This window comes from Cibotium barometz, chromosome 40 (genome assembly GCF_041138505.1).
Source record: "Cibotium barometz isolate CiBa-2024 chromosome 40, ASM4113850v1, whole genome shotgun sequence".
NCBI classification, from domain to species: domain Eukaryota; kingdom Viridiplantae; phylum Streptophyta; class Polypodiopsida; order Cyatheales; family Cibotiaceae; genus Cibotium; species Cibotium barometz.
This window is the reverse complement of record NC_141085.1, coordinates 35977113-35999400: the sequence shown is the minus strand read 5'-3', so window position 1 is coordinate 35999400 and position 22288 is coordinate 35977113. Positions and strand designations below refer to the sequence as shown.

Sequence of the window (22288 nt, the reverse complement as noted above, 5' to 3'; positions counted from 1 at the left end):
CCATTGGTGGCTCCTGTTCCATGCCATAAGGCTGAAATATCATGCCCGGTATCTCCTCTAACTGTGGTATATCCATAGGGATATCTTCTGCCATATCTGGCTGTCCATTTGGACCATTTTCAGCACCATTTAAGGGCTGGTTTTCCTGCTGTAATGGCTGATTTACAGCCCTTTGTTGTTGTCCATGATGTCCATCATCATCAAAGATGACTCTGCCAGGCTCCTGTTGCCTTGCAGGCTCCTTATACATGCATGTTTCATCAAAAATGACATCATTGCTGCGTATGATCTTTCTATTCATGGGATCCCAAAGTCTATACCCCATTTCACCTCTGTCACCATATCCTAGGAATATGCATTTGTGAGACTTAGGATCAAGTTTGGTGCGCATTTCCCTGCGTATGTGCACGTACGCAACGCAACCAAACACTCTCAAGTGCTTGTATGACGGAGGCTTCCCTGTCCATACTTCTTCTGGCACTTTCCCACCAAGCCTCGTGTTAGGTGACCTGTTTATAAGGTGAACGGCTGTCATAACAGCTTCAGCCCAAAAACCATGAGGTAATGCAGCATGTGACAACATAGAACGGACCTTCTCCTGAATGGTCCTGTTCATCCTCTCTGCTGTCCCGTTTTGTGGAGGATCATAAGGAGTAGAGAGCTCCCTCTTGATGCCTTTAGCATCACAAAAGTCCTGAAACTGTTTGGACATATACTCTCCACCATTGTCGGAACGCAAAGCCTTCAGTGTTTTGCCAGTTTGATTCTCAACATGAGCAACAAACTTCTGGAACACTGAGAATGTATCACTCTTCAAACGAAGAGGATAAACCCACACCTTGCGTGTGGCATCATCAATAAAAGACACAAAATATTTTGCCCCTCCCAAAGAAAGCTGAGGCATCTCACATACATCTGTATGCACAAGCTCTAACTGAGCATCTTTCTGTCCAAGAGCTTTCTTGTGGGGGCACTGTAGTTGCCTACCATATATACAATGCTCACAAAACTGAAAACTTGAAAATTTTAGAGAAGGCAAGTAACCCAAACGAGACAATTGCTCCATTCCTTTGACACTCATGTGTCCCAACCGGCTATGCCACATAGAAATTTCCGGCAGCTCGGTTGCATTTACATTAGCATGGTGACAAACACCTGCATGCATAAAATAAAGAGTGTCCACTTTAGAGCCTCTGGCAACAACCAGTGAGCCCTTACTAATCTTCCACTTTCCACTACCAAATGTGGTGACATAATCAGCATCATCAAGCTGTCCAGTAGAAAGCAGATTCTTCTTGATCTCAGGCACATGCCTAACATCATGGAGCATAAGCTGTGAGCCATCTGAAAACACAAGCCTCACATCACCTTTGCCAAGTATCTTGCATGCATGGTTATCACCCAAATAAACCACTCCTTCATTGCCAGCAGAGTACCTGACAAACAAGTCTCTGCAACCTGTGACATGAAAGGAGGCACCTGAATCAATGATCCATGAGTGCATACCATGACCACCTGTAAGAAGTGAATGGGCATCAAGTGAAGACGTAAAGAGGACCTCATCCTCACTGCCACCTGCATGTGACACATTGATTTCTTCGATCTTGACTCCACTTTTGCCCTTTGGCTTTACATCTTTGGCTTCATCTTTATCTTTGTCTTTGCCTTTTCCCTTTTCTTTTTGATCATTTTTCCATTTGTAGCATTGCTTTTTAATGTGTCCCTTCTTGCCACAATAATGGCATTCCAAATCCTTTTTGGAGCGAGACTTGCTCCTTCCCCTTTCTTGGCTTTTCCCCCTTTGCTGGGATCTCCCACGTGCATTCATTGCATTGGACTTTCCAACAGAGTTGTTTTTCCTGTTCATCTCTTCTTGAAGAAGAGCACCCTCAACATCTGCATATGACAGCATAGCATTCGAATTGCTAGTGGCTGTCCTGAATGTGTCCCAACTCTCTGGCAAAGTGCATAACAAAAAAGTGGCTTTGAACTCATCGTCCATTGCCAACTTTTGATTGATGACCTGGCTGACAATACCATTAAACTCATTTAGATGGGCTGTCATAGACGCCCCTTCCTTCATCTGAAGACCTATGAGTTTCTTCAACCAATACACTTTGCTTGAGGCACTTTGTTGGGCATACAAGTCCTGCAATCTCTGCCACATTCCCCAAGCTGTCTTCTCTTCATGAATGCTGAAAAGTAATGAGTCTGACACAGACAACATGATAGTAGATCTTGCCAGCTCATCCATATCTTCCCACTCTTCAGCAGTAAGAGAAGCGGGCATTACACCCCTTTCTTTGATAGGCTTGTGCTGCTTTTTCTGGAGCAACACATTGTAGCACTGGGTTTGCCAAATATCATAGTTATGCGAGCCTTCAAGCTTCTTGATGTGAAACAATGAAGAGCTCTCACCTGTGTGGTTGCCATAGCAAAATGCAACCTTTAATGTCTGACTCCCTGCAAATGTGCAAACACTGCACCAAAAGCACACAAAGTGCTCACAGATGTTCTCCCACTTTATGTGATGAAAACACCAAAATCTGGTTGCTGCAGATTTTGGACAGCACCTTAAATGTGCTCTTTTGCCCTTCCAAAGTACTGTACAACAGTACCAAGTGCTTACAAATGATGTACCAAACCTGTACCGGCAAGTACAGCAGCTGAAATTGAACCTTTTGGTCACTCAAAATAGTGTACAGCCATGCCAAAACATGCACAAAGCTGTGCCAAATCTGTACCAGCAGGTACAGTAGCAATAAATGCTCTCCTGGCTGTCCAAATGAGTGAAAATCAGACTTTTACAGTCCTGTACACTGCATACAACAGTCCCGAACAGAAATTGGGCAAAAGCCCCTTGACTGCAAGCTGATTTTTGAGGATTCAAGGCATAAATGTCTTGCCTGCTTCTTTGCCAAGCTCAACAAGCATACAAACTTGAAAAGCCCTTTGATTTGAGATCAATTTCTGATCATGCATGGTACATTGACGCACATGAAGGCATCCAGAGTGTTCACGATGCTTCCCCCTGGCCACATATACATCAAATACATGAAAGCCCCTTGATTTACAGGCACATTGAGTGCTTGTAAGGCATCAACACATTATCCACAGCATCAAATGCGATTGCCTGCATGCAAATCAACTCAATCGGCACAAAAGCCCCTTGATTTGCACTGCAATTTGCTGCAATTTTGCCCAAATGTGCGATTTTTCACATCATACAGCATGTATGAGTGCTTAATTGCACAATTACATCAAAAGCCCCAAATTTTGACATCCAATTTCCTGCAAATTGATCCTGATTTGACCAATTTCCTGCAAATTTAGCCTGATTGTGACCAATGTCACCCAATTTTGCCAATTTTGCTCAAAAAATTGAGCAATTGGGCACCTGTACCTGCTCAATTGCTTGAATTGATAAGAAATTCGCAAAATTGAAGCAAAAATACCTCTGAAATTTTTGATTTTTTTTTTTTGATTTGATTTGCAGGCGAATTTGGTGCTGATGCTTGATGCTGATGCTGATGCTCCTGCAGCTGTGCAGGTAGGGACGGCTGGGTGACAAACTCCTGGTTTCCCCTTTTCTGCAGAGCCTCAAGAGATTCCAAAAAAAAAGAGGTCTTCCTTCTCTGCTTCGTAGCTTCAGCGCACCATGTCAAAGAAGGCGAGCAGCTTCATGGACAGAAGCAATGGAGTCTTCCTCCTTCACACGGACACACGGCGCTTAAATTTTTTTTTTTAAAAAAAAAAACTGACGTGTTTTGCTTGTTGACGCCGGGTTCGGGTTCGCTACGATGCGCCTTCGCCTGCGTTTCGAATAGCGCCAGCCGACGCCAGCCGACGCCTTCACAGTCGACTTCGCAGCCTATTCGCCTAGCGCCTATTGTTGACGCAGCCTCTGCTCACGCTTCGCTCGTTGCCTTCGCTCAACTTACGCCTAGACTTACACTCCTTCCACGCTTACGACCAGTTGATGCTGCGGCTACTCCTCATGGCTGATGGTCGACGGCAGCGGTTGGCTGCACACTTGCGCTGCCATCACATAGTCGCTGCCCAAATTACATACAGACTGCGCCCAGCACGTTGACTCCTTGCACTTCAAAGACCTGCTGTCTCAACAACCACACAGTGCTCTTCTTGCTTGACTGGAGACTCTGAAGACAACAAGGGACCAGGCGAAGAATCTGCTTGCACCGAATGGCTCTGATACCAGTTGACGGGGAGTAAACCAGAATTAGGGTTAGAGTACATTCATGGGAGACATACACAGAGAAGCAAGGGAGAGAGAGAGAGAGAGAGTTGTGGGGATAAGTCAACTCATGAGGCATGAGTGTGTGACTCCCCTATCACACATGTATATTGCACTAGTACACATAGTGCACTTAGTACATTAAAAGTACTAAGTGTACTATGTACTATAACTTATGGGCTTGTACACACTATAAGGGTGGGCATAACGCCTTTACCCCAACAGGAGATCGATCTTGTGGTTCTCCGATCTGGATGGGGGGAGTTGGGGAGGGAGATTGTCCCGAAGAAAAATCTTCTGGAACTTTTCATGGAGAGCCAAATACTTCTTGCAGTCTGGATGTATGTCATCGCACAATGTGCGCCTTTCCTGATTGCTCGTTTAGCCTGCAAGCGGCTTATGAGCGGAAAGTTCGGAATTTGTGGCTCACACTTAATGGTCACTGGGGCGTTTGACACATTCTGATTAATCTGGAAAGTGTGCTTGTCCCACTTGACATCAGGAAGAAACTTGTGAAACCACTGAATGCCTAATATTATGTCTGCTCCTACAAGAGGGGCAACCATAAAATCACGCACAAATTCTATGCCCTGAATAACCAATTTAGCACTTAGAGCTTCATACTTGACGCTCGTTGTCATGCCTGTGCTAAAACCCTCAATCTCTTTGTCCACCGAAGTCAGGATGAAATGGGCATGCCGAGCGGCCTGTTTCGTGACCACATCCTCCGTGCTGCCGCTGTGAAACAAGACGACTCTCTGGCCATCTATGTACCCAAAGGTCTTGAGCAATTCGTTGCGCTCATACTCCTGGTGGTTATGGGCGCCCCTTCTGCTTATCTTCGAGCTCCTGGCTAATGATTGCTCCAAATGAAGCATTGGGATTCAAACAACTAGGGGCAGCCACTGGGGTTTGTGTGGGTGTTGGGCTCACCACGGAAGTTGTGGAGGCTGAGGCGGCAGCCTTTGGAGCGGTAGTCTGCTTAGGACACTCCCGAGAAGTGTGTCCTTTTGTATGACAAAAGATACACCTACCCTCCTTGTATTGAGCAATCTCCTCAGCACTCAACTTGCCACCTATCTTGCCTGCCTCCGCTTTCTGGTCTGGAGTAAAAGCTTGGACGCATTGTTTGAGTTCTTGGAGCCAGAGGCTCCCATGCTCTGTCCTGGGGAAGATCCTGTTTGGTTTTGGCCCTTGCCCCCCCCCCTCCTCCCCCGAGGTGGTAGCCTTGGGAGTAGCTGGCTGGGAAGTCTTGGCTTGCCACCATTGTGCTTCATCTCAGCACTCTACGCAAGCGAGAGTGCGTCTTCGAAGGTGGTTGGCCATACGCACCTCCCACTGGATTTGCGTGTGAAGGCCATACAAAAATTGCCCTTTCTTGTCCGTATCAAATAAGCCTAATTGCAAACATAAAGTCGAAATTCTATTGGCAAACTGAAGGATTGGTTGCGTGTTCTAACGCGTTCCCTTGAACTCGTCTTCGAGTCGCTCAAGGTAATGGGGAAGTAGAAACTGCTGCTTAAGGTCGTGCACAAACTCGTCCCACACATAAGCTGCCATACCTAATCTAGTGTGGGCATGAGCCGACTGGGTCCACCAAGGAATGGCCTCACCTTCCAAGTACCAACTGGCTAAGATCACTCTGTCAGTATCATTCTTTCTAACTGCGGTAAAGTAAGCTTCAAACTGATGCAACCATGAATAAAGAGTTGTGGGGTCGAGTTTACCATTATACATACTGAAGGTCATTTTCTCGGAAAAATGATTCGAGGAAGCTGCTGGTGTCAATGTGGCGTCCAAAGCTGCAAGGTAATGCTCGTGTTCCACGCGTCGCATGGCTTCGTCTTCGCGTTGTCAGATCTCCAAGGCACACATCTGCAACTCAAACATTGAACTCAGCTGTGGTCATGACCCGTCGAGAGGGTCCTTGTGTAGAGGATCGAGAATCTAGGATACGAAAGGAGAGGGAGGAGGAGATGGAAAACGTGGCGCTGGAGAACAGGTGCGCTCTTCCAGAGCCTCTATCTGTGCCTTATGCTCTTCCAACTTGGTACTTTGGTCTGCGATTGCTCACATCATCTGTTGGAACATCTGTGTAACACTCATGCTTGGTGCCCTAGCAGGGCTGCCTAGTGCACTTTGGTCCCAAGGTTCTTGGTCTCTCTCATCGTCGAAGCTCGCCATAGCAAGAAAACACACTTCTTTTCCGCAGCACAATTTGGCCATCCACTATGTGTGCGGGAGACTTCCGGAGGCTTCTAGAGGCTGAAAACCAACCGTCCTTCGAGGGACATGAGTCACTCTGATAGGGGTAGTCCACTGGAGTCTGAAAACCAACCACAGGAGTGAGAAAAAATTCTGGTTTCTTGCTAAATCTTTACACTTGAAGTAGGCTTTGATACCACTGTAACATGCGGAAGTTTAGGGGGAGATCGGTAACTTTTTTTTGTTTCAAAAGAGTTATTCTCATTAAAATTGAATTTATGCATAGAAAGATGCATAAAAGATTTATTTTTATTTCGAAAGTGTTATTCTCTTTAAAATTGAATTTATGCATAAATAGATGCATAAACGATTTTTTATAAAAGTGTTATGTCCCACTGAAGTTGTTCTTATGCATAAATAGATGCGTAAAGAATCTTTATTTAAAAAAAATAAGAATTCTCTTATATTCTATAAATAGATGTGATGATATGTAATGCGAATCAGATAGATGGGAATGAATGGATAGATGGATGTGATAAGAATAGATGTGATGAGAATGAGAGGTAAATAGATGTGATGAGATGGGATGCAAATCAGAGAAACAGCACACTTGTCGTGACGAAATTAACGCACAAAACTGAATGTAGATGTGGAGATAAATAGAGAGAGAGAGAGAGAGAGAGAGGGAGAAGAGGACACAGTATTGGGTCCCGAATACCCTCTGTAGGGCCCCCACCACAAATGGTGTATTTGCTTTTATTAGAATGATACAAAACTGAAATAAAAGACTGAACCTGAACCTTCTTGGTTGTGGAGAATCCTCTTCCCTTGACCTTCAATCCTTCACCCCTTCTGTGTTAGCTTATCCTTGGCTGTCTTGGCCCTTTGATCAGCTTCAGCACTTGGTGAATTATGAGATGAATGGAACTGAATAATGCAATGGGTATTTATACCCCTCAGTGATGCTAATCGGTTGGATTAAAACCAGTCGGCTGTCTAATAATGGTCCCACGACCTGTAAATTCAGCATTTAATGCTAAATTCCCTGCGCGTCACATACGTGGGTTGCTGGCCATAAAGCGCCTCTGTTTCTGGCTGCTGGGCAGCCTGTGTGGGCTGCCCCACACCTGGCCTACAGTCCTCTAGGGGCTGGTTACCCTCTTGGCTGCCTGTCCAGGAGCCCTAGGGCTGTCCTACATCCTGTGACCTGTCTTCCTGATTATGCTTAAGCATCATGAAGTGTCACATGCTTCAGCTCCAACTCTCAGATGCATGTGTCGTTCGAGGCTGCCGATTAGGGCTAGGGTTAGGGTACTAGTTAAGTTTAGGGTTCAAAAAGAAAATCAGCCCATGTTGTAAAGAAAGGGATCAAAGAGCCTATTAGGGTGAGGCAAGGCGCTGAGATGGGGCAAGGGCAACAGTAGGGTGCCCACCAAAAAGTGAAGGCAGGAGATGCAAAACACATTAATGCAAAATTAGCCGATGTTGTTGGCCTACTTTTCTATAAATGGGACTCCCCTCTGGCTATTCTAAATATCTTCCACAAGTACTTTGTTGCACAGCCAGCCAAGGGAGAGAAGATCAAGTCATAAAGAGTACTGGATTCAGCATGAACGACAGCCATTAATTTACAGCTTTTTGAGGGCTTCCTATTGCAATAGATTTCAGCATTTAGGACTTGGGAGACGACTACAGGAGGGAACCAGGGTTTTTGGCTCTGTTCACATAGAACTTAGCAAACCGTTTAGTTTCAGCAAATCTAGGAGGATTCGTTGTAAATATTCGAGCTATATTTGGTTCAGTAATACACATTAGTTAAGATTGAGAGTATCAAAACTTCCGCTGTCATTCTCTTCCTTCTCTTCCTCTTCTCTGTATATTCAAATTTTGTGTTTCAGAGATTCTAAAACCATGCAGTTGTTAGTGAAATTCTGACACTGATTTAATTTACGCGTTAATCAGCGTACATGTTTTTATTGCAACTAATAACACCCTTGTGCTAGTGTAGATCTACATAGCTGTTCTAAATGTATGCATGTGAAGGCCAAGAGCTTGATCTGTTGTGCTCTTTAAAGGAATGGGCACTTAGCAATGATTTTTTGTTGCTGATGAGGGTGATAGGTTGCATGAGGCAAGGCTGAAAGGAGAACGTGGAAAGACAAACGATGTTATTAAAGCTGTGGCGCAAGACCTTCTGGACGCAGGCTGGCTCTTATGCTTTGATGAATTTCAAGTGTGTATACTTTGTTTTACATTGCGTTGTTACATTGAATAGTTTTGTTTATCCATACAATCGATGCTTCAGTCAATCATATCCTCTGTTCTGTATGAATCAAAAAAGGTCACCCACTACGACACATTACTGCCTTTTGTATTGAAAAAATGAAAGAAATGGAAATGGAAAAGGTGCAGTAGATTGGGTCACATGGGATAATGGCTTTGACCTCTGCCCAGTGTGCTTCACAAGGATCTCTCATTAGTTCATTTGGACCATTGAGAAGGATTTGGCTAGCTCACCGGCTACCAGAGCAAGGCTGATCTGGGTCTTGACTCCTTGGTCTCCACTTCTTGGTCTTCATCCACTTGGGAGTGTGCATTACTGAGCCTAATCGTCTGATACGATGCTAGGTGACAACTTACTGTCTCTTTGTACTTGCTCATTAGTTAGTAACATACGAATACTCAATCAGTATTGATTGTTACACAATCGAGCAACGGATTAGCATCAGTCTGTCTTTATCAGTATCACTAGTCTTGTTATGCCTTTTGAGAACATTCATCTCTCCCCCCCCCCCCCCCCCCCCCCCCCCCCCCCCCCCCACAAAAAAAAAAGAAGAAGAAGAAGAAAATAAAAAAAGAGAAAAAAGGGAGGAAAAAGAAAACCTCTCTTGAGGTGGCTATGCATACAATCAAATTTTATTACACCCTTGAGTCAGTTGCAAATCTTAAACACAATTGATGGAATCTAGTGTTAGTGATATGTTTCCTTATTTGGTAACATGATTTTTTCATCAGGTTATCGACATAGCTGATGCAATGATACTCAAAAGACTACTGGAAAGCTTATTTAAATCGGGTGCAGTGATGGTAACATCTTCAAATCGTGCTCCTATGGAGGTATCACTTGCTTATAGTTAGGTAAATGCACGATTTTCTTTGTCAATCAGCTTCTATAAATATGTTTCTCTTGATCAAGACCTTTCCTATCCTTCAGATGCATACATGGATTTTGTACAAGACTGCCACTCTTATAAGTTCTCCTCATTCAAAATAACGAGTCCTCTTCTCTCCACGTGCCAGTAAAAGCAGCCAACTTATTTTTATACTGACCGTGGTTGAAAGTAGACATTGTTTCAACTTTCGTGCTGATAGTGCTTTGAATGCCATAGGAAAGTCTTCTATATTGCACGTGGTAGTGTGTACCTCCTAGATAAGTCCCAATTATCTCACACACCTTGTGTATTTACAACGAAATCTCTTTCTTGGTGGTGTCACCCGTAAGGATACTATGTGATATTGCCTCTTGTTCGATTTCACGGGGAGGATATGGTGATGTCTAATGTGGCATGTTTAGGTTGGAACGTAAAGTGTTTCATGTGACAATGTCACATGAAAGTCAACATGCTAGCCTCTAGGAGCCTAGAAGCTAGTCCTCTCTAGACTCTTTTTGTGTGTGGTTTGCTTGCAAGGAACTCAAGATCTCCCTCTCCCCTTCATTCTCTACCAGCTCTACAACATAAACTTTCTAATGGTATAATTTTCTGCTTATTAGCGGACATGCAGATTTCTTTGAAGTCTTTGTTCAAAATGTGGCCAGTTAATTTATATTGATTCTTTCTATTCAAATCGGTGCAATTTCCCAACTAGCTACCGTTTGTATATGTGTGTTCTCTTTAGTGATAGCCTTCATCATGGTTGAGTCTGGCTTCACTTCTGAAGAAGTGATAGAAACTCAATTGGATAGTTTTTCTATGAAAATTGTCTGACCTTCACTTATGAAGAAGTGATAGAAACTGAATTTGATAGTTTTTCTATGAAAATTTGTTTGAGTGGGGATATCATATCATGTAGCCTATGCTATGCATGATGGAGTTGATGATATGAACCTTTGTGAGAGTAGACACTGGTGGTGTCAAGGTCACACTTTTGTTAGTGTTAAGTTTGGGAAATAATTTGAACTTTCCATTGGTATATCTTTCTGCCATATTAGTGGACATACAGATTTCTTTTGAAGTCTTTGTCAAAGTTGTGGCCAGCTGGTTTGTATCAAATCTTTCTATTTGAAGCAGTGTGATTTCCCAACCAGCTACTGTGTGTGTTTTCTCATCAGTTATAGCCTTCGTCATGGGTAACTCTGCTCTTCACATCCAGAGAAGTGATAGAAACTTAGTTCGTTGGTTTATCTATGTAGATTTGTCTACTACGGTGATATATCTTTATGTATGAACTTGCACCTACTCTTGGGTGCTGATGACAGGAGTGGGGATGCCATAGCACATAGTCTATGCTATGCATGATGGAGTTGACAATTTGAAGATCTGTGAGTAGATTCTTATGGAGTCAAGCTCACACTTTGGTTTTTGTTAAGTTTTGGAAATTACAGGAATTTTCCACTGGTGTATGTTGTTTTGGAAGCTCTACAAGAATGGGCTTCAAAGGGAGCTATTCTTGCCGTGCATTGACTCAATAAAGCGCCACTGTGAGGTCCATGCTTTCCACCCTGGGTCTCCAGACTATCGTTTAATAGGTGCCCGCCCAGATGGTACTAGGTTGGTTTCTTTCTACTTCTTTTGCAGACCAGATTGTTTAGCAGGACATGAGGCCCTAAAACCCCTCTTTTACAGTGCCCTTTTTACTGTATGGTACAAACCTTTGGCCCTAACATGCCTCTTTTACAGTGCCCTTTCTACTGTATGGTACAAACCTTTGAATGCGGAGACTACAAATCTTTTTGAAAAAGCTTTTATACAACTTGCAGGTGGGCGCCCAATAGAGCCCACTATTTTGAAAGAAGGCTCACGCTCCATCCAAGGTATGGATCAAACAGTCTTGACAATGTCTTCGATCCTTTTGGTGCTTGGTTACTCTAAACATCTATCGAAACTTATTTGCAATCCTGCTGTCGATCTGCCTCAGTTCCAAGGGCAGCTGGTGGTATTGCATTCTTCAACTTCATAGATCTTTGTGGTACACCAAAGGGAGCATCAGATTACCTTGCCATTGCTACATCTTTCCATACTGTTTTTGTTGCAAACATACCTCAACTGACTTCTTCTCACAATGAGATGGTAATTCATGATTCTTGTGGATGCGGTGTAGTAGTTTTTCTTTTAGATTTTTCTTGACCATTTGATAATTATGACCTTTTCTCTGTTACAGGCAAGGAGATTTATCACTCTTGTTGATGTGCTTTATGAACAGGTACAAGATGTGTGCTATGGTGTTACATGCCCTCTATTTACGGGGTCCTCTCGAGGGAAGGTGTGTAATTAGGGAATTTAGAGAGCTTAGGGCAGTGCTTGAGGGGATAGTGCTAGCGGTGGTCAACACTAAGAGGAAATGCGTCCCTTCATTGGCCACCTCAAGTACTGGCTGAAGCTTTCTAGATTCCCTAATTATGCACCAGTCCTTAGGCAAATCCCATAGCTACATGATATGTAACCATATGGATGTACAAAGAGGGTATACTACTAATAGATGCTGGTGGTTAAAAATGTATTACTGTTTTGTTGTTTCAAAAGAAGGTGAAGCTGATAGCAAGTGCAAGTGTGGATCCCAAAGATCTGTATCAACCAAGGTATACGCTGAGATTGAAGAAGGATAACATTGGCATATTAAGCCTGTTTCTTGTCCTAAGGCCTGTGTTTTTTGGCAGTGTGGAAGAACTGGACGTTTCTGAAGCCGCTGTTTTGGTAAAAGAGAAGCAGTCAAAGGGAGGACAAAATCTCTATGAAGAGAAGGACGAGGAGTTTGCCTTTGCAAGGACTGTTTCACGGCTCATTCATATGCAATCTTTGGATTACTTATCTGCACCATGGGCCTCACCTGGCAAGGCTTTTATCTGCCACCTGGAGAAGTCCCGGCTGCAAGAAGGGGACTTACAGAGGTAAACTGCCACTTCAGCAAACCACGGGGTGGAATATTTGCAACTGCAAGTCACTTGTATGTTTTCTGAATGGAGCCTTGCTGTGTCTTTTTGTAAATCTTTGGTGATTGTTTTGGGAATAAGGGGAGGGGAGGGGGTGGTTGGTGTTGTGACGACATTTCTTTTTGTCCCCCCTTCTATTTTGTCTTTGTTTACAGAACTTGATTTAGGTTTTCCGAGAAATGAAATGAAATGTTATATTAACGTCTTCAAAAGGCCAAAGTGACCTATGAGACCAAAGTTACAACCATGTGACATCTGATACACTGTCTGGAAAAGAAAAGAAAGAACTGAAGGTAAGTATCTAGCCCTACAATACATTAGTAGGGAGCATCCTGAAGCAGCAACTAGGGAGAGTGGGAAGCTAATGCTACTAGTCAAAATGGGGTACATGAATACATGAATACATGAATATGGGGGAGTACAAAAGTGAGAGTGAGTACAACAGTATATGGCTGGAGTTGTAATCATCCTAGGAGCTCTAGCATGGGTCTCTGCCGGATGGCCTGGATATCTGCCATAGTGAGATGCCTGGTCGGACGAGCCCGATGCCTCGCAATGATGCTCCGAATCCTCTGGTGTAGGCACCGTCTCTGATGTGAGGATCCGCGAACCCTCGGGCGTCTGGATCTGCCCAACTGGATAGCTCTCTCAACTAGAGTCCCACGGGGTGCCCACTGTTGGGCTGTCGGTTGTGTGTCCTCCCAGGTAGTCCCTCTAAAGAAGTCAGTAATCTGTCTCTATGTGGACTCCCTGCTAGTCGGGCGTCTGCTCCTGATAATGGACTCTCTCAGCCTGCGGATCTCCAGGAGATAAAAACCCAAGCATTGCTGATCACAATAGTCCATGACTCTAGCCAGTGGTCCAAATTCCTCTTTGAAAAGGCAATGGTAGCGCCCTCGAATCTCATAATATGCTGTGCAGCGACGACAGATGTAGTGCTCCTCTTGCTTTGGCTCCATCCAACAAATTTGACAAATCCTGTTCCCTGGAGGTATGCCTCTAAATCTGCCTGTCTTCAAAAGAGAGAGAGAGAGAGAGAGAGAGAGAGAGAGAGAGAGAGAGAGTTATATTAACGTCTTCAAAAGACCCAAAGGGTCTATGAGACCAAAATGATGTGTACATAGTGTCCATGAAATCTCGTCATGGGTGAGAGAGAAAGAAAGAAAGAAAGAAAGAAAGAAAGAAAGCTGTATTAACATCTACTAGAGGCCGAACTCGACCTATGAGAGAGAGAGAGAGAGAGAGAGAGAGAGAGAAATGAAATGATATATTAACGTCTCTAAGAGGCCATAGTGGCCTTTGAGACCAAAACTGAGAGTAAATCTGAAGTTGGTGTCTCATCAAAGAGAACAACTAAATGAGACTAAAAAGTACAATAAACTGATTGTCCTACAGTTATAAGAACAGAACTGTAAGACTCCGAGATGATACTGAGTAGAAAATACTGGAAAATACTGAAAAATGTATACCAGGTAGATCCATGTATCCTGATCAGTTGAAGTGTTGCCCTCTCCTTAGATCAAGTCTCCGCCATGGGGCTGTCTAGAATGGAGAGGTCGTAGAAGCGAGGTAGGTGCCTCCGATGCCGAGCAATAATGGCTCTGATCTGGCGATGGTGAGGATGCCTTGGTCGGGATCCTGGTGGGCGTGGCCGACGAGCACGACATAAGATAACTACTCTATCAGTGGTGACTCCCTGGGAGCATGGTCGGTGCCCTGATGGCCCAATGGAGGAGGTATCAGGAGGTGTGTGGGCTGGGTTGCTGGTGCTGGTGCCAAAGAAATCTGTCACGGTCCTCTGTCTAGGTACATCATGGCTCGGCCTCCTGTCTGCCATAATGGCCTATGAGACCATTATGGAGAGAGAGAGAGATGAAATTAAAATGAAATGAAATGATATATTAACGTCTCTAAGAGGCCATAATGGCCTATGAGACCAAAATTGAGAGTCCATCTGAAGTTGGTGTCTCATCAAAGAGAACAACCAAATGAAACTGAAAAGTACAATAAACTGACTATCTTACAGTTATAAACACTGAGTAGAAAATACTGGAAAATGTATATCAAGTAGATCCATGTATGCTGATCAGTTGAAGTGCTGCCCTCTCCTCAGTTCAAATATCTCCGCCATGGGGCTGTCTAGAATGGAGAGGTCGTAGAAGCAAGGTAGGTGCCTCCGTTGCCGAGCAATAATGGCTCTGATCTGACGATGGTGAGGATGCCGTGGTCGGGATCCTGGTGGGCGTGGCCAACGAGCAGGACATAAGACGATTGCTCTATCAATGGTGACTCCCTGGGAGCATGGCTGGTGTCCTGATGGCCCGATGGAGGACGTACCAGGAGGTGTGTGGGTTGGGCTGCTGGTGCTGAAGAAATCTGTCAGGATCCTCTGTCTAGGTACATCATGGCTCGGTCTTCTGTTTGCCAAGAGGGTCTCTTTGTGTCTCTTGAGCTCAAGTAGGAACAATCCCAGGCATCTCTGATCCTCAAACTCCACGACCCTGCGTAACGGCCCAAAACCCTCTCAGAAGAGGCAGTGATATCTCCCTTGGATCTCATAATAGACTTTACATCGGCAAATATAGTGCTCCTCTGTCTCTGCCTTCTGGTAGCATAGCTGACAAATGAGATCTGATGCACATATCACCCGGTGTCAATCCGCAGCTGGTGTGATGAGGTCTGGATCTGTCCAATTGGTAACAAAAAAACCTGTTTCTACCTTTCGAAATCTCGAAAGTTCGAAACGGTTTTTAAAAACCTCAAAACCTCTCCAGTATGGCAGTTTCACCCAAATTTCAGGTTTCGTTTCCCCCCTCCCTTCCCCTTCCCTCTTCTTCTCTTGCCTCCCTCCTTCCCTTTTCCATCTTTTGCTACTTCTTTCACCTCTACTCCTCATTCTTTCATTCTCTTCTTCATCTTTCTTTCTCTTCGTCTCTCCTCTTCTTCTCCCTTTCTCTTCTTCTCCTCTCTTCTTTCTCCTTTCTCTTCATACACCATCCTTCAATGTCTTAAATCATTCCCAATTTCTACCTTCTCTTCTTCAATTTCTTAAGAGTCCTTCATTGAACCACTTGTGGCATCTAATCAAGCAAAATTGCCATAATGCCTCACCAAAATAAGGATAGTTCCTCGAGATGTGTGAGAAGACACCATTTTTCATCATTACACTGTTTTTAGATGGCTACTATAAGTTCTTTAAGCATTTATACTTATATGAAATTATTGATTTTTTGAAACCTCACGGTTTCTAAGCCGAGGGACGAAACCTTTTGAAACAAACCCCAAAAAACCTCGAAAGGTTTCTTGTGACTATGGTCCAATGGCACAACATATCCCATGTGATAGGTGTACATCCATGTACGCCGGGCAAGTGATAAAACCATATGGTGAGAGGTGCAGAAAATGGCTCTGAGCCATTTTCGTGCCTACGGACTCAAGGGGACTAGTCCATGTCCTCTTTGTGTCCACTCTCACGATATCCATCCTAATCATGCGGTTCTTTGTGTCCACTCTCACGATATCCATCCTAATCATGCGGTTCTTCTCTGAGCGGGTGAGATCCAAAAATGGACAATCCAAGCTGAATTGAAAGGGTGGGAGTGCCTCTATCCGCAAACCATGTAGGTCAAAGCCATGATCTCATCTGAGCATACCAGCAATGAGTATCTCCATCCTCTGCCAACTGTATGGATGAGGTCAATGCCAATCGGGAGTACCTCTGTTGAGGGAGCTCCAATAGCCACTGTAAAAAGGTAACTGCCTGGAATAGGGCCTCGGTCACTACTAGTGCGGCACTCAACTCAGCCCGAACAATCTCATGTGGTACCAATGATTTGCTTCAAATCATGCGGGCAATTATCATAATCAGTGGTCTCTCCATATGCCTCCATCCCTCATCCGTCCCTCTCTGAGATCTGTGATGTATGTTGGCCCCCCAAATTGGAGCTCCGTACAGGAGGGTCGGTGTGACAAGTGTATCAAATAGCCACTATTTGGTGCGCGGCTCCTAAAACTGTATGTGTGCACACTGCCTCTCAAGCACCCCCAAGGCTGCATGCCCTCGAGCTTGATTAAGCATTATTTTCAGTTTATTATGAAAAAAATTAGCACACTCATTGTCATTAGTATTGCATTTGGAGAGAGATTATGCTTATGGACATTTGGAGATTATGATGCTGCCCAAAGAAGCTGAAAATGGAGATTTCAGCAATTATGAAGGCTATGGAGTCTTCAGTGTCAACAAGGAGAAGCTGCGAAGGAGTTTGTGGAGGTAATTTGTGTAGTTTTGTCTCAATGTTTTTGGTTATTGAGCATGGGAGAATTCTCTTGTGGAGATGCATGCTTGTCAAGATGATGGAAGTGAGATGGTGGACTCAATGGAGTTCACATGTGTGTGCATCAAGAAGAGGATGCACTTGTGGATGTTGCTCAATGAGATGAGCAAAGTTGTGAAAGCTATGGGAAATTTCACAATGGTTTATGCACCTTGGTTTCTTGTGGGAACCTTGTAGTAGTTTGACATGCAAGAGGAGAGCATGAAAATTGTGAACACAATGGGAAGCTCACTATAGCCACGTTGTTGGCTGTGTAAACCTCAAGATAGGAGGTAGTTGGGAAAATTGCAGTAAAGAGAAGGATTTGGAGAGCCTTGGTAAGCTCAATGATGGAGCTTTAAGAGGGTGCAACCAGGAGGAGCTTGAAGTAAATATTGAGCCAAAGGTATGTATGTATGTTTTGCATTTGGAAATAATGGTAGTCTAGATGGAGTGCAGGTTATGCTTAGAAGGAGCATAAAACAATAGAGCAATAAATGCTCTAGCAAGAAGATCAAGCAATGAGTAGAGTCAAATGCACAAAGAGAAGAGTGAGCATCTCCTCTAAGGAATTGATGAAGAGGCGACATGGACAATGGGTGTAAATCCACAGTCAGAATCTGCCAGCAAGGGAAGCCAACATTTCTCATACCATTGGATGGCTTTGGAAATAGCGAGACCTTGGTAAAGCCAATGATGGCGATTAACAAAATCCAGGAAGTGTAGGAGGTGGAGGGCTGAGGGAACTGACTTTACGCTGAAGGAGATGGATTGTGGTGAGTTTCAGTTGGCCCCTTTGGGGTTTTTCAAGATGGTCGCCTATTACTAGTTTAGGTGTACAGAGCGTGAGTGCAGTGAGAGAGCATTGTAGCCAGAGAACAAATTAGGAAAAGTTTGACCACCCAAGGGAATTTGAAACTCCACGTAGAGAGAGGTTATGTAGCAGAGACGAAGGCATAGCTCGCAGTGTTCAGCATAAGAGCAATAGATATACAAAGATGGTGGGTGGATAAGGGTCACCCACCACCACGGCCCTGTCCTTTAAGGGAATAAGCAGTGACGCACCTAGTTCAAAGGAGGTGCAAGCAACAACTATGGCAGATTGATTGATCAGAAAGAAGCGCAGGTTCTCTTCGAAAAAAAGAAGGCCAATGGACTCATGGGCCCGATTGGAAGTCTTGGAGTGTAGCAGAAAAGGAAAGCTGAAAATTATAGTGCAGTCAATGTACCGAGAACGAAGTCAACAAAAAAAAGGGATCTCAAGAGGGTGCATTCAACGCATCTACAGCCATGTGCAGGTAGTGCCGCGTCCAAGAAAATTTAATTATTTTCAAAGGGAAGGTTCACCCACCTTTTGTAAGCCCTCATTCACATTTGTTTTGGGGATAATATCTTATTCCTAAAAGAGAATCACACATTATCGAGGTTGTTCACATGGGTTCTCTGCCCGGCCTTGGCCAAAATGTTTGTAATGTTTTCTCTCTCCAGTGTCCTAAAATAGCGGGTAAATATCGGCTTACAAAAAAAAAACCATGGATTTTTTTTTTGACCACTTGGATTTTGTGGGTATTTTCTCAGCCAACTTATGAGGGTCCCCTACCTGAGTCCAAGGGTACTCGAAATGGATGTATTTGTGGTTTGTGTTGAGTTGTGCACGCATAGTTGTCGCATTATGGGTTGGTTCCTTCTCCCGGGCACGCATTCAGGGGGAGTGTTGAGATTGGCAATGCCAAATTGGTTGGGGGTGAGAGGTGAGTGATAAAATTGATTGGAGGGGTGTTGAAACGTGTAATGTAAAATGAATGGGTTATTTGGTTGAGTGTTTGAACGCACCCTAGAGGTGCAAGATAAGAACGCCACATGTAATATTGAATGGTGTGTGAGTGTTGACCCAAAGAGTGGAAAAGGAGTTGCCACTTGGATGATGACATGTAAAGTGGAATAAGGCTAGAGGGTCTATATCATTGTATGGCTCATTTGTGATATGCAATAGAATTGAGTGTTGAGTGTGCAATCTCTCTCTCTCTCTCTCTCTCTCTCTCTCTCTCTTATGGAGTTCTTGGTGTGGTATAATCCACTTTAATTATGTTGCTTAATCTATGTCTATCACCATGATCAATCCCATTTTAGGATTGTTTAACAAGTGCCATGTGTTTGGGCAGGTGATAGGTGTGGGGGGCTGGTGTTCTTGGAGTTTCCTCCAGACTCTTTGCAGTTCGGCCCTAAGAAAAGTGGGTATAACTCATCCTCTTTCAGAGCGTAGAACTCCCGTTTCTTGCATTGGGTGAGCCGTTGCGAAATCCGTTGTGCTTGGTGCTTCGTGATTTGACCAATCCATATCTCATGCTTAAGACGGGAGCGTGTGGCTTGGTATTCGTTATCATACCAACATGTATGGAACGGGAAGGTGGCTTGGCGATAGACCGCCGCGTGCAGATGAACGAAGTGGTGGCAGATGTGTGGAGATAGGTTCCACGTCTTGGAGTTGGCGGTAGATGTGGTTGGAGTAAACAAGGTCAAGCTCGTGATCAAAATGGACTTGGGTATGTGAGATGGGGGGTGGTGGCAGAGGGACGGGTGGTGTGCAAGTTAGGAGTGAAAGAGAGGTAGGCATGGTCAGCTTCAAAGGGGGGTGGCAGGATGGAGAAGTCGGGGAGAAGGTGTGCCAAAGCCGGAGATCCCATAAGGTAGTCCATGTTGCTGGTACCTCTTGAGTGACATGGCACACTTATCTTATCCACTCATAAGAGTGTTCACACACGACTGCCACAATAACCCTTAAGGGGCTGTTCATACACACATATGGACACACAAATAGGGCATGAGGTGGACACACTCACAAGGCTCCGAATCCCAACAAGTCACGTGGTAGGCGGAACCTGGCCCCCCACTCTGACCAGAAAAGTTAGCTGTGGAGGCAATGTTCAAATCCTTAACAAAAGCTTCAATTGCATTTTAGATGTGATGCAAGGCAAACAATCCTCATCGATGACTCTCCTTACAAGGGATGTGTTAACCCTGCATCAAACTATATCTTTCCATCCACATTCTATTAGCAGTCATCTCCTGTCTGTGCACTACACACTAGGGCCTCTATTGTGGGTGTGCCCGCCCATTAGGTGTTTCTCTATTTTTTTCCCTATTTTTCCTTGTATTTTCCCTTTTTATTTCTGGTCGTGGGGCAGTAGTTTGCTGTCGGCTGTTTTTCAGATCTGGCCAACTGTATTGTTCTGGCTGACTTGCTATTTTATGCAAGTCGTGGACATGGTGGTGCTGTCGGCTGCTTTTAGGCTGGCAGACCAGCACTGTGGGCTGATATAAATATCACCCCTGCCCCCCACACCTTTTTGCATCGTACCGGATCTATTTTATATGGTAGAGTTTATACAGCTTCTCTCTCTCTCTCTCTCTCTCTTCTGGGTTTGCTCTTCCACACTTAGTTCTGCGTTTTCAGGCTGGTGGTTCTATTGCGTTTGCTCATCTTCATCGTGGAGTCTTGCTGCTTGTGCTCTCAGCTGTTTGTCTCATATCCGTTGCGTATTCCGACACATTCAACATTGATGCAAGTGATAATGTTCTTAAAGATGAGTTACTACTGTACTTGCAGAAGTTGGATGATGCTTATGATAGTGTCATAGCAGTTGACTGATATGGACAAGAGCGAGTGGTTGATGGACACCCACGGTACATAGAGAAGACGCTTTTTATCCGCCCGTAGGTGATGTCGCCAAGGGAGTACCATGTGGGGTTTTGAACCCAGGACCTCTTGGTCCTAGACAAACATCTCTACCACACTACTTGCGCTATCACCTCATTGGCAGCAGGGGAGCTTTCTTAAACATGTTGAGTTCTCAAACCATTCCATAAATGTTATCACATGGTGCTTTATGCCCCCAGTGTGACTCTTCCTCCAACCTCCAATATGTATCCTCCCTCCTAGAGTAAACAGCCCTCCTGACTTGCACCTTGAGATTGGGATTGATCTGTTTTTTCAGATGTAGCATCATTACCTGCATATGCACTTATAATAAGGTTTTATTTGAAGTGAATAATGACTTGAAATTTCAGAGTAAGGGAAGTGGGATTTTCGTCACATGCAGGATCTGGGACAGGTACAATGTTAACGCAGATTCTAAGTTGAGCCGTTCTGAACTGATGCTTATGATAGAGGACCTTACAGAGATCAAGTGTGGCCATCGTAATGTGCCTGAGGTTTGTCTCTTGCAAACGCAAATGGTGCAAGCTGCACTTTTCTTTTTGTATTTTGAAGGTACTCACAATTTTGGAGTTATCATATTTGGACTTCAACAGTGCTCACATACTTCTTTCCACCCCACCTTCTTGGAACTTGATACATATGAAAGATGGGATGATTGGTGTAAATGCTAGTCTGCAAGGGGGTATGACTTTTAATGTCCATGGCAAGAAAAAGAATCAGTCGTCTCATATCATGTTGAATTTTGTTTTTGTGAGTGTGTGAGAGAGAGAGAAAAGAGAAAGTATATTAACGTCTAGAAGTGACCAAAGGGTCTATGAGACAAAAAAGGTTACCATGAATCCATGAAGTAATTGTTTCATGGAGAAAAATAGCTGCCTAGGTAAAACAACTATATGAATGAGAAAGTTACAGAGTAGTCATATGAAAAGTTACCACAATATCAGCCTCCTGTAGGCATATGCTCACTTATGGTAGTGCTATGTGTGAACAGGGCTTAACCAAGGGCACTTTTTCCCATGTGGTTTTTCCCCTTGGATATCAATTGTGAAAGGACACTCTACATATAATATTTTGTACTTCTATATTATATGGATTCGACACACATGCAAGGGTTGACTTGCATTTTGTGGCTACCACACTTTTGGCTCTCTCTCTCTCTCTCTCTCTCTCTCTCTCTCTCTCTCTCATTTCTGTGTGAGCTTCTTCTTCGTGCACCTAACCCTAATGTGCAGGTTTCTGTGTGTGTGTGTGTGAGTCCAACACCAACAATTGGTATCAGAGCTGGGGGTTGCCTGTGGAGTTCTATCCCTGAAATCTGCAACACACTGTGAATTTCCGTTACCCAGGAACAATCCGTTCGTCAGCAGCAGTAGCTAGGGCCGCCGTCCGTCGAGCAGGTTCCGGCGCCCAGGCCAGATCCATCCGGCAGCCAAGCTCCGCTGGCCTGTTTGCGCCTCTTGGACGGGCGGCACTAGTGGGGAGAGGACCGCCGCCGCCTAGCCCCACTTCCCGCCGCTCAGCTTAGAGGCGCTCGTTGCTCGATCGTGCCTCCATCGTGGGCATCGTTAGTGCGCACGTGTCCACCGCTGCCCCTCTACGCCTCCCTTCACGGTGGCGCTAGTGCGGGGACCTCCTCCTCCTCCTCGCTT

At 44.5% G+C, this 22288-nt stretch overlaps 1 protein-coding gene across 3 annotated transcripts in view; it reads left to right on the top strand.

Moving 5' to 3' along the window:
- Window positions 1-22288, top strand: part of LOC147615452 (uncharacterized) — a 52963-nt gene that overhangs the window by 9195 nt on the left and 21480 nt on the right. The window contains exons 3-11 of one of the 3 annotated variants that reach the window (XM_086779560.1): window positions 8582-8693; window positions 9476-9577; window positions 11096-11229; window positions 11359-11492; window positions 11597-11748; window positions 11840-11881; window positions 12202-12257; window positions 12336-12566; window positions 21022-21133. In XM_086779560.1, the coding sequence (XP_086635686.1) occupies window positions 8582-8693; window positions 9476-9577; window positions 11096-11229; window positions 11359-11492; window positions 11597-11748; window positions 11840-11881; window positions 12202-12257; window positions 12336-12566; window positions 21022-21133 (1075 nt within the window). Of the gene's footprint in view, window positions 1-8581; window positions 8694-9475; window positions 9578-11095; window positions 11230-11358; window positions 11493-11596; window positions 11749-11839; window positions 11882-12201; window positions 12258-12335; window positions 12567-19083; window positions 19135-21021; window positions 21134-22288 lie in introns of those variants that run through there. The other 2 variants (XM_086779562.1, XM_086779561.1) reach the window with 2 other exon arrangements.